This window comes from Pipistrellus hanaki, assembly GCF_964339955.1.
Source record: "Pipistrellus hanaki genome assembly, chromosome: 1".
NCBI lineage: Eukaryota > Metazoa > Chordata > Mammalia > Chiroptera > Vespertilionidae > Pipistrellus > Pipistrellus hanaki.
Window position 1 is genome coordinate 105,743,895 of NC_140503.1, and position 16,933 is coordinate 105,760,827.

A 16,933-nucleotide genomic window follows, 5' to 3' on the forward strand; every position below is an offset into this window, starting at 1 on the left:
CACGGTGCTATATACAGATTTTGTTACTTAGAAATATACACATGAAACATATGTGTTCATGTTGACCAATGCCACCCCAATAAAATTTAAAAAAAGAAAAAGTAACCAATGAAAAAATACAAAACTTCCCAAATACCAAAAGAAAGTTTAAAAAGCAAACACATATAAATCATAGCAATTACAAATAAGTTGCACATTAGAATTATAAGATTTTATGATAGTTGAAAACTTCAGTCATATTAGTAAATATAAATGTGATTAAATTCCTTATTAAAATAAAAATATTTTTAATTTGGCTAACAAGGCAAGAGCCAATTCTAGCTGCACAGAAGAAATATACCTGAAGTAAAGCATTTCAGAAAGACAAACAGTTGGAAAACTATAGCCCACGGGCCAAATGTGGTTTATTACCTGTTTTGTATGGCCCAGGAGCTAATAATAGCCCCTACGTTTTTAAATGGTAAAAACTCAAAAGAAGAATAACACATCATAACACATGAATATTATATAAAATCCAAATTTCAGAGTCCAAAAATAAAGTTTTATTGGAACACAACCCATCTCATTCATTTATATATTCATTTTGTCTGTTTGTGTGCTACAAAAGCAAAGCTAAGTAGTTAAAACAGAGACCAGGGATATGCAAAGAATCAGGGATATACCAATCTAGGTTCTCTGAATACACACACACACACACACACACACACACACACACACACACAAATGGGTTCACAGGGAGTCTATGAAATCTTCAAAGACCAGAATAGTAATGCTTCATAAATTGTTCCAGAGCACTGAAAATAAAGAAAAACATATTATTTTTTATGAAACAAGTATAACATTGACACCTAAACCAGATTTTTAAAAGTATTTTTTAAAAAGAGAAAATGACAGATGAAAGTCATATATAGGTATTATTGCCAAAGTTTTAAATAAAATATTAGAAAACAAAATTCAACATCACATTAAGAACATTTTACACGTTGACCAAATGCTATCTATTCCATGCACCAAAAATGTCCTCCAAGTGGATCAGGGATCTAATATAAAAATTGAAGCCACACAAAAACATGTGTGAATTCCTTTCTAGTACACATGTTATTGCATGATTTGTGCTACAAGACAAGACAACAACAACAAAAATTACAAGAAGAATAAACCAGAAACTAATGAGATTGGTTATCTATAGGGAGGGGTGGAAACAAAATGAAAAGGAGTGGAGTTGGAAATGGGATAGAAGGAATAGGAAAGTGATAGATCTCTGAGTAATACCCTTTTGTGTCATAAAACCATGTAATTACTATACAGATTGAAAAAATAAATACATCAAATACCAGTAGTAGTAAGAGAAGGGAAGAAATACAAACAGAAAAACAGATCTTCTTATTCAAATAAATAACATAATTATTACAACACACTGAAAAAAGGGGAGAAAAGACAAAAGCAACTTTGAACACACTTCTTTGATTATATGCTTTTAGGCTAAGGACAAAACACAATGTAAATAAATATTTAATCCTTGTTAGTAGTTTTTTTTTTCTTCCCACAGAATTAGGGGTCAGCAATTATGAAACTATTTTTCTATATATTCAAGGTTTGAGTAAATAAGTAAATATATTACATATAATGGGGAGTTAATGTCAGGGAAATTATAAATATAAAAATTAAATGAATGTGTTGGATGGCTAAAATAAAGCTCTGGGATGCTGGTTGTATTGAAAGCTTCATGGTTGAATTCATGAAGGTGTCAGTATGAAGCCACAGTTTTTTATATATACAGGTAGACAAAGATGTATAATACACACACAAATACACATTTCCTAATTTCATCCATTGAGTAGGCCTAGAAAAAATGATACCCTAGCTGACCTAGCACTCGAATTCTAGTTTCTAAATACCATTTTCCAGTAAAAAGAATCAGAACTCATGCAAAAGATGATCCTGAAATATCTTGTGCCAGAAAATGAGAAAGTGTCCAACGAATGATGAGGAAGGCCATTATAAAAAAATTTTAGATAAGCCAGCTTGACAAATCCTGGAAAATTTTAGCATCAAAATAAATAATAGTAAAGGATTATAGCCCTCTCTTTCCGAGTGTGTAAAACTCTGTCAAATAGTCACTAGGAGTTAAAATTCCTGAGGGCTAAAAGCATGACTTCCTCTAGTAAATGCAGATGCATTTTAAACAGTTCACAGCTTGATTAATGCCTTTGTGGTAGAATGAGAAGCAGTGAATGAGGCATAGCTGCTCTACCAATAGCGTAAGGCAGTGAAGACAGACTTAGGCACAAGTACGTGTGTTCATCCTTACTGTATTCATATATATTTAAAAAATATAACAACAGAAGAGCCATGCTCTGATAGAAGCACAAATATCTGATATCTAGGTCAAGCAGACAGATGGCATTGTGAGGGAGACTGGAAGTAGAACACATGATGTGCGCATGTGTACACACACACACACACACACACACACACACACACCAGGAAATGGGATGAAATGACCCAAGGTGAAAGGGCTAGTGAACAACAGCTAGCCCTAACATTAATGTGAGCTAAGATATGAAAGAAGAAATGTTTATTGGATATCTATCACTATGTTCCTGTTCAGCTTCCCTTCCCTAGTAACAGAACACTTCTTTTCTGCAGTAAACTCAATCTGCAAATGTATCCCATCCCCATTGTCCTAGGGTTCAGGAAACAAAGGTACCAGGCTTGAGCAGTCAGTGTGCCCTATATGCCCTGGCCAGATGATTAGTTCCCACTGGGTACTTGGCCTAATAAGTGGAGCCAGAATACTCTGCAGCAGTGCTGCCCAGCCTGTCATGTACACTTGCATCACCGGGACCTTTTAGAAATGATGGCTCTGATCCAAAAGGAAAAGGACAGGCTTGAGATTCTGGATTTCTAATAAGCTCCCCAGTGATGCTGATGTTGCTGGTCCAGGGTCACAGTTTTGAACATGAAGGCTCTTCAGAAACATTCTGCCAGTGTGTTCTTTGTCATTAGATTACACACTCACAGAAAACAGAGGTTGTGTATTTATCACTCCCCATGGTGTCTTATTATCTTATTGCTATTTTATTGCTATGTTCTTCAACAACCAACTGGAAAGAAATTTTAAATTCTTTACATGAAAGAGATAGAGAAAGTATTTTTATGAAGTGGTAAAAAATGTGAAGGAGGAGGATCAGTTATGCGCTACCACCCTCTGAATATCCAAAAACAGTCCTACATCTTGACCTCATGCAGCTATGAAATATTAGCATCACTTTTACAATCCCTCCAGGGGATCATTATGAAGAATCACAAGGCAATACACCTGAAGTGAAAAAAAAAAATCCCAAAGATGAGGATTAAAGGAATTTCAGAAAAATATTATTAATCCGCTTTACAGGTTTATTAAAAGCTTCCTAAACACTATGGTCTCTAACATGACATCTACAATTGATACTGTCAATTTATTTTTTTCATGCCTAATTATCTTCATTTATTTTTCTCATAATTTTTTTCTAAGATGGGGAAACCTGGGCAAAACTACATTTATGATGATTTTGATATTTTTAATTTAAATTCTTTATTGTTTAAAGTAATACAAGAGACTCCTTTTCCCCTCATTGCCTCTCCCCGGCCACTCCCACCCCCCAGCACATGCCCTCACTCCCCCTACTGCCTGTGTCCATTGGTTATGCTCATATGCATGCATACAAATTCTTTGGTTGATCTCTTACCTCTTCCCTGTCTTCCCTCATAGGTTGGACAGTCTGCCTCTGGTTCTGTTATTGTTCATCAGTTTATGTTGTTCATTATATTCCACAAATGAGTGAGATCATGTGATATTTATCTTTCTATGACTGGCTTATTTCACTTAGCATAATGCTTTCCAGTTCCATCTATGCTGTCGCAAATGGTAAGAATTCCTTCTTTTTTATCGCAGCATAGTATTCCATTGTGTAGATGTACCACAGTCTTTTAATCCACTCACCTGCTGATGGGCAATTAGGCTGTTTCCATATCTTAACTATTGTAAATTGTGCTGCTATGAACACAGGGGTGCATATATCCTTTCTGATTGGTGTTTCTGTTTTCTTGGGATATATTCCTAGAAGTGGGATTACTTGGTCAAATGGGAGTTCCATTTTTAATTTCTTGAGGAAACTCCATACTATTTTCCAGTCAATTTATTTTTAAGCCAAAAGGAAGAAATCTTGTCAAAATAAATTTCCAAAGTCTAGCCAACAGTTTGAACTACATTGTAAGATATCTTCGAAGTGTATCATTAAGTCGCTGCAATACCTTTTCATGTGCCCAGAACAAGAAATTGAATTGATTCACTTCCCTTTAAGGCAATAATCCAGAAGTATCTTCCTTATTTGTAGAGAATTCCATTTTCCAACTCCCTTACTTGTATATTTAAAGGGGAAAATAACTTCCTCTTTTATCCAAGGCATGATTAAAAGTCCAGTGATTTTTAAGATCAGACAATAATTTTCCTTCTCAGCCAAGTTAAGTTTTGTCCCTTCATAAAAGTCATCTTCAATAGTAAAAACTAATATGGAGAAAGCAACTAATTCAATCCACCTAAGAGCCTATTCACATGCCCACAGATGCAACTAATTCAATCCACCTAAGAGCCTATTCACATGCCCACAGATGCAACTAATTCAATCCACCTAAGAGCCCATAGATGCATGCACGTGCGCACACACACCACACACACACACACACACACACACACACACACACACACAATTTCTCAACAGTACACTCCCCAAAGGATAAGTGCATATATAATAATCCTATTTGTCCTTCAGGTTACCCTGTCTCCAGGATGGGAGTGTTCTCTTCAGCTCCACCCCTCCTAGAGAGGTAGCTCTAAGTTTTCCCTTTCAGGAGAGATGTATTAGGAAGCCTGATTGTAGATGCATTTCTAAACTGTGTTCGGCTATTCTGTATTCCATTTGTCTGATTCCAATATCTTTCAATTGGTTAAAAATTAGAGCATAAAAGAAAGGATACGTTGTCAATCACCTCCTCAAACATCTAAAGTCAGCAGCTTCTATAGACATATATAATCCTTATAAATTTATTCCTAATTTAACACAGCTTTTAGATTAGTCAGGGGGAAAAAATCTCTCAATAGTTGATTTCTTCTACTGTATCTGTTAGTAACAAGATTCACATATTGTTGATTATTTGTAACTTAAGCCACAAAGGGGAAAGAAAAGTAAAGGTATTTTAACAGTTTTGAGTACTAAGAAAATGAATTTCCTTCAAGCCAAGTGGCACTTCCAATCCTGGGAATTAGGATAGTAAAGCCCTATTTCTCAACTATAGGAATACTTTATGAAACAAGCTGAGTTTCCAACAAATATCAATACATTCTGAAGATCAGCAAAATAATTTCCTCCTTAAAATAGCAACTAGTACTACAATAGACAACTACAGGGCAATTACAGTTTCTTTAATTTTCTTAAATAGAAATAGCTTCTTCTCTGGATACATAATTGATACAGGGTTACTTTTATTGTCAGGCTAAAGTGTGGCTTGAGGAAAAAATATAAAGGTAAAATTATGAGCCATTTTCAGTGAAATTTTGAAAATGGCCTGGAGGATAATCTTGCCCTGTAATGAAGGAAAAGTCAAACCCCAAAGCTTGGAGTCCAGTGACCTTTAGACATGTAATTACTAAAAGAGGTCATTAGAAAACTTGTAATAGCATTCCTTCCTCAAAAATAACAAAATGAAAATTTTTAAAAATTTCAATGACACCATAAAGAGAAAGCAGCATTGTTTCACTAAGGGAAAGAAGTATTTTTTCTCTGACATTGTTTACTAGTAGAACTTCCAGTGTATAGAGAACATAAAAGAAAAATTATATTTGACAGTTTTGTTATTGCTTTTAAATGCCCTGCAAATACTGCAGGTCCTATTGCATGTACCCTAGGGCACACAGCAATAACAGAATGGTTTCATTTCTATAGATTTTTCTTTTATCTGGAAGTTCTGGGCAAGATGCTTACTGACAAATCAATAGATTGACCTGGAAGCCAGAAACAACCACTAAGAGAATTATGATTGTTTAAGCCTTTAAACCTCACATGTCTAGGTATTAAACATAGTCCAAATGACTTAGCATTGAAAGGAGACCCACAAAACAAGTTCTTAGACCACACAGAAAAATATTTCTACTTGAGGGATTCAATTCTTTTTGAAAATTTTGTTGATATAAGAGTAATATTTTTACTGAGATCTTATACATACTAGTTACTGAACAATACAGACATACTCCCCTGCCCTTTTCAAATTCAGAGTCTAACAGGGAGAACAATTTAAAATGAAATTACAATAAACTATAAACACTGCAATAATAGTGGAAATATAGGAAGTTATGAAAGAATGTAGCATGACCCATAGTATTTTTCAGACTTTTAAAACCTAATCCATACTGAGAAATTTCTGGAATCTAATTGCAGCATGTTATAATAAATGCAAGAAGTCCTCAAAAAGTTGAAGTGCTTCTATATTCAGCCGGGCTGAATCATATTGCCTGCTGCAATAGCCGAAAGCATTTCCCCAAACCTGAAAAAGATGCATATATTATTGCCTGTTGCCAGAAAGCTGAGGGCATTTTAATCTACATGTTATTACCTGCTGCTGGCCAAACAGCTGAGCAGCAGAGGGCAGTTCCCCCAGCCTGACAATGCCTACTGTATACTAAACCTTAACTTTGATATGTATTTCTGCTTTGCCTTAGGGAAAATACTATCTAATAAGAGTAATGTGCAAATCAATCATCACTCCACCACAACCACCAGCCAATCAGAGCGAGTATGCAAATAAACCCAACCAAGATGGCTACAGCCACAGAGAGCAGGAGGGAGGCTTGGGTTTCCCTGACAATGGAAGAAGCAAGCTTTCTGCCTGCCCTGGCCCCTAAGCCTCCATTCAAGGCTACAAAGTTTCAATTATAGAAGGTAAACAAATTCCAACAGAAATGGTTGCCACCATAGAGCAAGCAGGAGGCTTGGCTCTGCTCCAGGCTTCGAAGTTTCAATTGTAGAAATAAATAAATCCCAGATTCCAGGGCCTCCTCTTGGGTTGCCGGGGGGTGTGGCTGGCCTGCAAACCACCACAGGCCTCTCTCGCTCAGGCTGCCCCACATCCCAAGGGAACCTGCACCCTGATCCAGGACACCCTTCAGGGCAAACCATCTGGCCCCCATCCAAGCAGCAGGCCTCTATCCTATCTGATAAAAGAGCAATATCCAAATTGACCATCATTCCAATACACAAGATGGCTGTCCTCATGTGGTCAAAGATCCTGCCCCCATGTGGACACAAGATTACCATCACAATATGGCCAGCAGGAGAGGACAGTTGAGAGGGACCAGGCCTGTAAGGAAGGGCAGTTGATGGTGATCAGGCAAGCAGGGGAAGGTAGATGGGAGCGACTAGGCTGGCAGAGGAGGGAAGTTGGGGTGACCGAGCCTGCAGGGGAGGGCGGTTAGAGGTGACCAGGCCTGAAGGGGAGAACAGTTAGGGGCAAACAGGCTGGCAGGGGAGCAGTTAGGCATCAATCAGGCTGACAGGGGAGTGTTTAGGGGTGATCAGGTTGGTAGGCAGGCAAGCAGTTGGGAGCCAGCAGTCCTGGATTATGAGAGGGATGTCCCATATTGGAGAGGGTGCAGGCTGGGCTGAGGGACCCACCACCCCTGCCCAATACACGAATTTCATGCACCAGATCTCTAGTTGTGTTAATAAAGAGCGAGGAGTCCAGAGATTCAGAGGAACTTGGTTACTGAAACTAGGTTTCCTCCGGCTCCCCCATGTATTCAAAATTTACATTTACATTTCTAGTCTCTATTAATTTACATGCAGCCCTTCTCCAGATTCCTGAACCCTTCTAGATGCTGAGAAACAATATGGCAAGAAATTGTAACCCGCAAATGAATGCATATATATAATTAAAACTGAAAAAATTTCATGAAACAATATTTGTCAGTAAGTTTGCGACTAATTGACATTTTCTATTAATTTTCTAGTCTTGATTCACTAAATTGATTTTAGGATCCCTCTAGAAGATTTGACTTGAAGTCTGAAAAGCACAGACCAGTGGTATTTTTAAGTCAGCTGCATCACTTGTTAAAAATATGAATTCCTGAGCCCCACCTAAAACTATTGAATTAGAATCCATGAAAGATGAAGCACAGAAAGAAGGCTCCCCAGATGATTTTTAGACATATTAAAGTTTGAGAAATTGTGGTGTCATTTCATCTGAAATCTAAAGGAAGCTCAGGATTTACTCAGAGACAGGACAGAAAAATGTTACTGCCAGAAGCCAGAGGAGATACAAAGACTAAGTGGGAAAGGGGGAGCATGATATGTTTAAGGAAGTTCAGTAAAAGAGGAGCTTAAGGCAATAAGGATGGAGAAGTAGGCATGACTCTTTCTGCAAGCTCCCTCTTCTAATCTCTTTCATACCACCTCAAGAATGATACAGAAGTATTCAGATTTAAAAAGAAAGGACATTTTTAAATAGAGAAAGTAGACTGGTAGTTGCCAGGAGCTTGGGGAGGGAGAAATGGGGAGTTGTTGTTTAATTTGACCTTTTATCTGACTCCTTTCACAAAGATACTGAATTCCCCTTAGTTATAGAGGTCATAGCAACTACGCCCTTTTAGGCAAACAATGCACTAGAATTATAAACCTTCTTTCTGGTGTTTGGTGTATTTTTTTTTAAAGCTTCTAAAAATTTTCTACATTTGGAGAATGAAAGAAAAGAGAGATTGAAGAAAAGAAGAAATTACAACCTAACCTTGTAACTTTGCAACTATCTCAGTGGAGGAGATGAAACTGACCCATTTTGGCTACAGAGCATAAACTACCTCCAGAAGGTAGCATATATTGGTCTGTGACAAAATTTGTGTTTAGAAAGTTTTTCCTTTTGAGATCATAAAACTGTGATCTCTAAATTAACAAATATTCTTTCATTTGGGGGGTATCATAACTAAATGGTTACCAAATCCAGCACTGAATTGCCATTAGAATTATCACTATGAATCTGCTAGAGCAGATCACCCAGTGGCTACTATGTATCTTCAAATTCTCCAAGGATATCTTTATATGCAGCCTATGTGGGGAAATCACTCAAAGGAAGGACAGTTATAAGGAAGGCTGCCTGAGCACATGCTCTAACTTCTCTCCACCCTCTCTCTCTTCCATAGCAGTACTAAAATGTTCAGTAACTAGCATGCAGACCAGAAAAGTAAGGAATTTCTGGAATATATAAAACAGATGGAATCAGTAAAACCCAAAATTGCTAAAGAGCCTTAAATGAACAGGATGATTACATTATAAACTAGTAATTGTTGCTGGCAAGGCCTCAGAATATACCCTAAATCAGCCAAAACCGGTTTGGCTCTGTGGATAGAGTGTTGGTCTGCAGACTGATGTTTCTAGATCTCTATCCCTTTCCTTTCCTCTCTGTAAAAAATCAATAAAATATATTAAAAAAAAAAAAAAAAAGAATATACCCTAAATCAGAGGCAGCAAGTGTTGGCAGCAGATATGAGTCACCTGTCAGTAATTATTGAAGGGTTTGGTGACAATCTGCTAGCCTCTCACTCTCAGATTGGCTAACTACTGAACTATCTCCAAAATGGAGAGAGGGCAGTGATCTGGTTAAGTTGTGGTGGCAGAGATGAAGAAAACACCTGCATTCCCAGAAGGCAAGTTTTTGTGCACATTCTAAGGGAAATCTGATTGGGTAGACATCCCCCCATTCTCCCTATCCTATATCTCCTGCAGACAGAAATCCTATACTCACAATTTTCATTCACAGTGATTTTTTTTTTAATGTTTAGAAACAACTGGATCTTTTTTTTAATCTTTATTTTAAAAGTATTACATATGTCCCCTTTTTTCTCCCATTTACCCTTATAGCCAATCCCTGCCTCCCACTTTAACTCATGTTGAGGAGAGAAAAAAAACAGAAAAAAAAACCAACAACTCCATTTAGCCTCTCATTTATAAATATAAACTACCATGCACAAAATCAAGGCAATAAAGAAACAAAAAAGAAAGAGTATTTTTGTTTCTTTCTTTTGTTTAGAGAACAAATACAGGTATTAGGCTCCAGAAAAAAAAAAAAAAAAAAAAAAAGTAAATTCTAGAAATCAAAGAAAACTTTACCCCATTCATAAAATAAGATTCACTAGAAAAAAAAACATAATAATTACTTGGAAATTAGAAGCATAAGAGCCAAGAAAAAACAAAATGAATCACCCAAACAGCACCCCAGAAGAAGAGGTGAATAATGGAATTTAAGTGATTCCTTTGATTAACCACAGAATGTTTCTCTTAAGATAATCATCAAAAAATGTACTTTGGAAGGCCCCTTCAGCACTTGGTGAGCCGGAGGGATGCCCAGGATTATTATGGTTTGAGAGGAAGTAAGGAAGGGGAGGGAAAGGATCTCACTGCAGTCCCCCAAGGAGTAGACTTAGTGAGTCCACCCTGAGCCTCTACATCCATTTTGCCCAAGTATGTCCTATGCCTTTAATGTCCCAGTACCCTTTACTTTACTAAGCCTACTCTGCTCTTAGGGTTCAGTGCAGGTACCATCTACCTCAGGGAAGGCTTCCTTCACTTCCTGGCTGATTTACATTTTCTGATATTGCCACAACTAAGTTTAACCAACTGAATTATAATTATCCATTCATGTCTCTGTCTTCCTCATGTTCTGAGGGATAACTTAACCAGAAGCACTGAATCTATTCAGATACATAGACTTGAGTATTGGTCATTCATTCTCTATATCTTGCATGCCTACTGATTGAACTAAATGCACTGTTCTAATATCAGCAGGAAAATATACAAAAAGTCTTCTGTCCACCTAAACTCACCATTAAATATAGGTACCTATTCCATCCATTATTATAGCTCTCTGAGTTCAATAAGGTAACATATTTTGGAATTTCCACCAGAAAGGTAATTATTATTATCTGATAACTTATGCAAATTTATTGAACCTTTAAGAATCCAATAAATGGTTAAAACCTAGATGCCCTACTACATAATAGTCAATGCATATTTTTTTTTTTTTTTGTCTCCCTACAATGGATACATGGTTGAATATTTTCATTTGTGAAAAAACTATCTGAGTGTTTTTCAGGAGTCCTAAAAGGTACCAACTTGTAGCTTTCCAGGGCTGTTTCTGTTCCTCTTGACCCCCGTTACCTCTGGGCCACTGAACTGTAAAAACAAGCAAGTCTGTTATTCCAGGATTAGGAGGGTACTTGGGCCCTGAAAAATACTACAAGTACCACTATAAATCATCTGATGCCTCAGTTACCCGAGATATTTGTGTCCTGAGTAATGTTCACAGAAATGTTTTCAAGGCTTGAACTCCAATTTTTACTCCCACTCAGACCCACTATATTTTCTATACCATTTCCTGAACCATGAGTATCAATACGAACAGAGCAGAAAATGTACTCAGACTCAGAAATAGATCAGCTGGAAGTAGCAGAGGAAGAAGGTGAAGGGCTAAGCCCATGTAGAAACAGAGAAAGCAATAGGAAGAAAATTAAATTCCTGAAATTGTTGACTCATTTTTATCACTATGTCTTGCAAAATAGTGCATTTTAAAGGAAATTATATTCATTACATTAAGCATATCCATATTTTGCTGGGTAAAACTCCTTTACAGTTGGGGGAAAAAACCTCCCTATATACAAACAATTAAAACCAACTCCCTATAGACCCAGTGTCACTGAGCAAAGGCTCCTTATCAGATGCACATAGAAGCCAACACTATGGCACTGGCTTTTGAGAAAAGAAAAGGCTTTTGTTTTGCAAATGGAATAAGAAGAGAGGAGGCAAGAGTCAAATCTGTCTTCCCTATCAAGGGTTTGGGGCAAGATTAAGGGGTTTCAGCACTGGATCTTCCTAGACAACGGACTTTTCATTTATGAAAGGGATCCCAGGATCTGGTCATGTTTGGTCTTTTGCTTCCATGTTTGGTCTTTTGCTTCCATGGGGTAGCAGTTAAAAGTGTTACTCATGATTGGTGTTCACAAGTTTTGCTCGCAAACTTTGCTTCTAGATCTTGCTAGAAACAGAATAGGACCAGTCTAAGTTGGTTCTGGGGTACATCAAGGATTTCAGAAGTTAAGATGTCCTGGGGCTCTCGGAATAGCATAATTCCTATACCCAAATTTATATATCTCTTTAAATTATCCCCACAAACAATACAAGAAGCATAGTACTGAATTCCACCACAGGCTGGGAGACCCTAGGGGTCTTCAGTACCTTAAACAATTAATATTGTGACACAAGAGAAACAAAAACCTATTGTGAGAATAAGGAACTATCTTCTCAAAACAGATGTTAATGTCCTTTAAGTAGAAATTCCTTAAAGAAAGTCGAGTGCCCCTTGTATTGCCATTTGAAAAATAAATCCTACCTCCTCAACAAGATAGAAAGGCAGATGGAAGAGCATTCAACACAAACTGAAAGAAAAGGAAAAAAAAAAAAAAAAAAAAAAAAAAAAGTCTTCCAGAAAACTTTAATGCTTTTCCACAGAAAATAAAAAAAGAGGGATTTAAGGTATCTTCTTTGAAATAATGCCTATTTGTAAAGTTCACCATTTGGATTTAATCTCTAACGCTTAGAAATACAGCACAGGGATACAAGTAATACAAGTCTGATAAAGGAGGAAAAAGATGAAAACAGAAAATGCACAAAAACAAACTAGTTTTCAATAATCAAAGCATAGGCCTAGAGGCCAGGAAGAGATGTGCTTTAAACTCTTTTATTCTTAATTCTTACCAAAGAACAGCCTTGAAGTAAAACTAAAGAATTTAGGAGTAGTTAGTTATGAAACCCAGTTCAAACTAAGTGGCCAGGGGGAAGAAGGAAAAGAAAAGAATTCAAGAAGGAATAGAGGTCCCTTCTCACTGAAAAATCTGACTGTTTGTTTCAGCTCCAGTTCTGAAATCTCCCACATTGACCCATTGACAGTGAGGGAGACTTTATCACAATATAAAGAATTGTATGTTTCAAATATTTGTAAAGCAAAACTTATACATTCATATATATGTTAGTATATAGTCTCTTGGCAGCATTCATTCTAAGTAGGGATAACTAGCAAATGTCTCTGACAAATACAGCCAGCTATATCAAAACTGCTTAGTAGATAATTTATGAAAGAAATTCTATTGTAATTCAACTGACCAATGCAATAAGTGTCAAACAAAAGACAGCAAAATTTATGTTGAAATTTCCACATTTTACAAAAGAGCAACCTGAAGTATAATGGAATAAAAAGCATGTTACATAAATTTCATTATTTTAGTATGAGAGGCACTGATACACACAGAGCTTTGTTTTTCTACAAAGAACTTTGTCACCAATGGCCCTATCATTTTCCAATTTAAAATCTCACATGTCAATAAATTCTCCAAGGTACTTACAATCTTGATTTAAAACACTATAAACTACACAATCAAGTTATTAGTAAATGACAAATTGTGAGTTTCCACTTACTTAGATATATTGTTGAAGCTGAGAAACAGACGTTGGAGGCAGGGTAAATTATCCACATCTCTCTAGAAGGAAACAGAAAGCAAAATTTATCAGCCAAAAGCAAAAGAAATATTATAAATGCCTTCTTGCTCAGCTGTTGAAATAAATAGTCAATTCTATTCACTGCAACCTTGCTAGACCATAGCTTTCTCCTGGACATTGAGCTCCATTCTTCTCCACTGCAGATTAAGGGGGAGGGTTTCAGAACATCCGCAGCACAAGCTGCACCACTCACAAGGTAAAACACTGACGAGAACAGAGAGATGCTGCTGCTAGCCTCTTTAAGCATGCTTTTGGGAAAGAAGCCAAAATGCTTCTTCAGCATTTGAATATAGCACAAATGTAGTATGATCAAACATTTGTTAAAATTCATTTTTAAAAGGAAGCCATTCTAATGCTTTAAATTTTAAATTTATGCAATTTGCTTTCCAAATAGTACTAGAATTTCAAAGCAATTTACCTCGCTATTCTGAAACCTTTGGAAATATACCACTCAGTTACAAATGAACAAAGCACAAACAATTCCTCCATAAAACTAAATGCAGATCATAGTGTCACTGAAAGGCACCATAAGGGCAATTTCCATTCTAAACAAGAATCGGAGGTTCTTGTAATTGGAACTTTACCCTTTTCTGTTAAGGTACAGCACTCAGAAGCAAACTTTTGCTGTTTACATGTAATTACAGTCAGCAAATATTGAAATTTTTGGCCCAAATTACTACTAAAGTATTTTTATTGATTTTTTAGAGAGAGAGGAAGGGAAAGGGAGAAAGAAAGATGAGAGCAGAACATTGATTATCTGCCTCCAGCACACCCTATATGGGGGATCAAGCCCACAACCCAGGCATTACCCTGACTGGGAATCAAACCAGTAACCTTTTGGTGCACAGGACAACACCCAACAACTGAGTCACACTGGCCAGGGCCCAAATGATTTTTTAAAACCATAAAATAAAAACAAAGTTACCTAATCTCATTAAATGAAAAGACACAAACCTTCTGAAAAGTATGATATACTGGAGTGACAGTTAGTGAAAGTTTAATCTGCAATATCATTATTCACATAAGAAAAAGTATAAAGTTGAAATTGTTGCAGGGGTAGGGTGGAAGTGGAAGGGAAGGTGACTCAGGATTTCATACTATCCTAGAGGCTGAGAGCACAAGATTCCAGTTATCCTGATTTCCAATTTAAAATCTCACATGTCAATAACTTTTTAAAACAGCACATGGGTCCTCCAGCCTTCTCTCAACCCCTTAGGCCCTAAAGAGTGTAAAACAAATATAACTGCAGCTATCAAATCACCCACTCAGTACTCCATTCATTTGGCCCAACCCTGAGTTAGTGATTGCGAATTTGCTTCCATCTGTGAGTAAGCTGTGAGTTAGTGTTTTTAGAGCTCATCAACCAAGGTCAAAAAATAAGTCTGCATAAAGCAGTCCCTGCAGTGGGTGATAGGCTCCACATGTTGGCAAACTCTTGAACCACCTCTACCACCTACCGCACTCTCTGATATTCCCAGATATGAGAGGGGAGTGGGGTGGAGTGATAGATTAGTAGTAGAGCTAATTTTATTCCAGGGCTCTATTTTCCAAAGAAAATGGTAGCTTGCTTCCTATCTGCTCTCCAGAAGTATGGAGTCACAACCTAAATGAAAGCCCTCTCTATGCTCTTGGGGAATCCCTTCTCCAAATTCTCCCTGGAATCTACCTGAGATTTGCTGACATCCAACTGGAAGAAACTGAGTAGTAGCCTGGAATTCCACTAAATCAAGGCATCTTTTAAAAATTTATTTTTTGTCTCTGAGCTCCAGCCTACCACCTCCAAAGACTACAGACACCTTTCAAGACATATTTTTTGGCTTTTAAAATATGAAATCAAATTACATCAGGTGATAATTTGTGAGAAAAGTTTTTTAAACTTTATTTAAGTTATAATGTTTTATATTTATCTTCATTTATAAAATAAAATTTATCATGTCTTTATCAAATTTTCAAAATCAATAACTGTCATGACCTAATAGAGTTATAAAAAACATTCACAATAAATTGAAAAGCTAAAAATCAGAATTCAACTACATATATAACCACTTCAATAAACAGTCTTTCCAGCAGTTTAAAAAGCAAAATAATTACACAATCATTTTTGTTGTTCCAAATTTCATCTTTTAAAGAATATTATAACTTTTCTTTAATTTTTCTAGCAATTCAGAGGTATACGTTGTAATGAATTCTTAGCATAATTATGAGGGAATCAGTATTCAACAATCTGTTTACTAAAAATGTTTAATTATTTTGGAGTGATGGGGAAAGGAGAAATTATGTAAAAAAGCTAAATCCTCATAACTTTGAAAAAAAGTCACCATATTTCATTGCCAAGCATAAAAATCAACAGTTCTTTTGGAGATAACAATATCATAGGCAGAAAAACTATGGCAAAGAGGCAATAATGTTAACATACTTAACATGAGAAGATAATAAAATAAAATATTTATATACAGTTTATAGCTCATTTGTTATTAGTCTGCTCATAGTCTCAAATTTACTATATTTAACAAATTGCAATTCTGAGAATCACATTCAAAACTTTTTTGAAGATTCAAAACTATTTTATATATTTAAAAATATATAATCATTTAAAAATGGATTTAAATAAAACTACAAAATTATTGAGATTATAATTCTTTATTTTTCAAAAGCATAATAACTTGCCATTTGATAAATATCCTTGTCCTATTCTGCTCAGTGTTTTCCACATTCTTAAACTTCACAAAAGAACTAAATGATTTAGCATTTTGACCATGTGTATAACATCTATTTCTGGAGCTATTTTTAGAGATGCTCCTGCAGAGGAATAAGGAAGAAGAAAGGCAAAGAGACAAAAGCTTTGGCATGTATCAAGTAGAACAAAGATGGTCATAATAGAATCACAGTTACTCTCATCTTGTTATTTAGTCTGTCATACAAAAAAAAAGTCAGAGTAAAAAATTTATAGAGGAGATTGATTTAATTTTGAGAACTGGAAACATATTTATTAACAAAGCATAATAAATTTGGGGGGGGAAAGAAAAAGTTACATTTTTATTAAAAGGTTTATTAAATTAATTTCAACATGCTTACTTGCTACAGTCATTACTTTGTGACAGAGACACATATTACATGAGGATAATATGTGTAAGCCATCACATCAATGACTCTAATCATATACAGTGGAACCTTGGTTCTTGAATTTAATTCTGAACCAAATTGTTCAGAAATAGGAGATGGTAGAGAAAGGTTTGACTGAATTTAAATGCCAGTGAAGAAAAGCCCATTATTTGGTCTGTTACCCAAAGGCATTAATATGC

The 16,933-nt window shown here is 36.1% G+C and overlaps 1 protein-coding gene across 9 annotated transcripts in view; it reads right to left on the reverse strand.

Annotated features, from left to right (window-relative positions):
- Positions 1–16,933, reverse strand: part of LRRC49 (leucine rich repeat containing 49) — a 182,350-nt gene that overhangs the window by 113,421 nt on the left and 51,996 nt on the right. For all 9 annotated transcript variants that reach the window (XM_084885081.1, XM_084885079.1, XM_084885075.1 and 6 more), the window contains one exon: positions 13,551–13,612. In XM_084885081.1, coding sequence (XP_084741207.1) covers positions 13,551–13,612 — 62 coding nt within the window. The remainder of the gene's footprint in view (positions 1–13,550; positions 13,613–16,933) is intronic.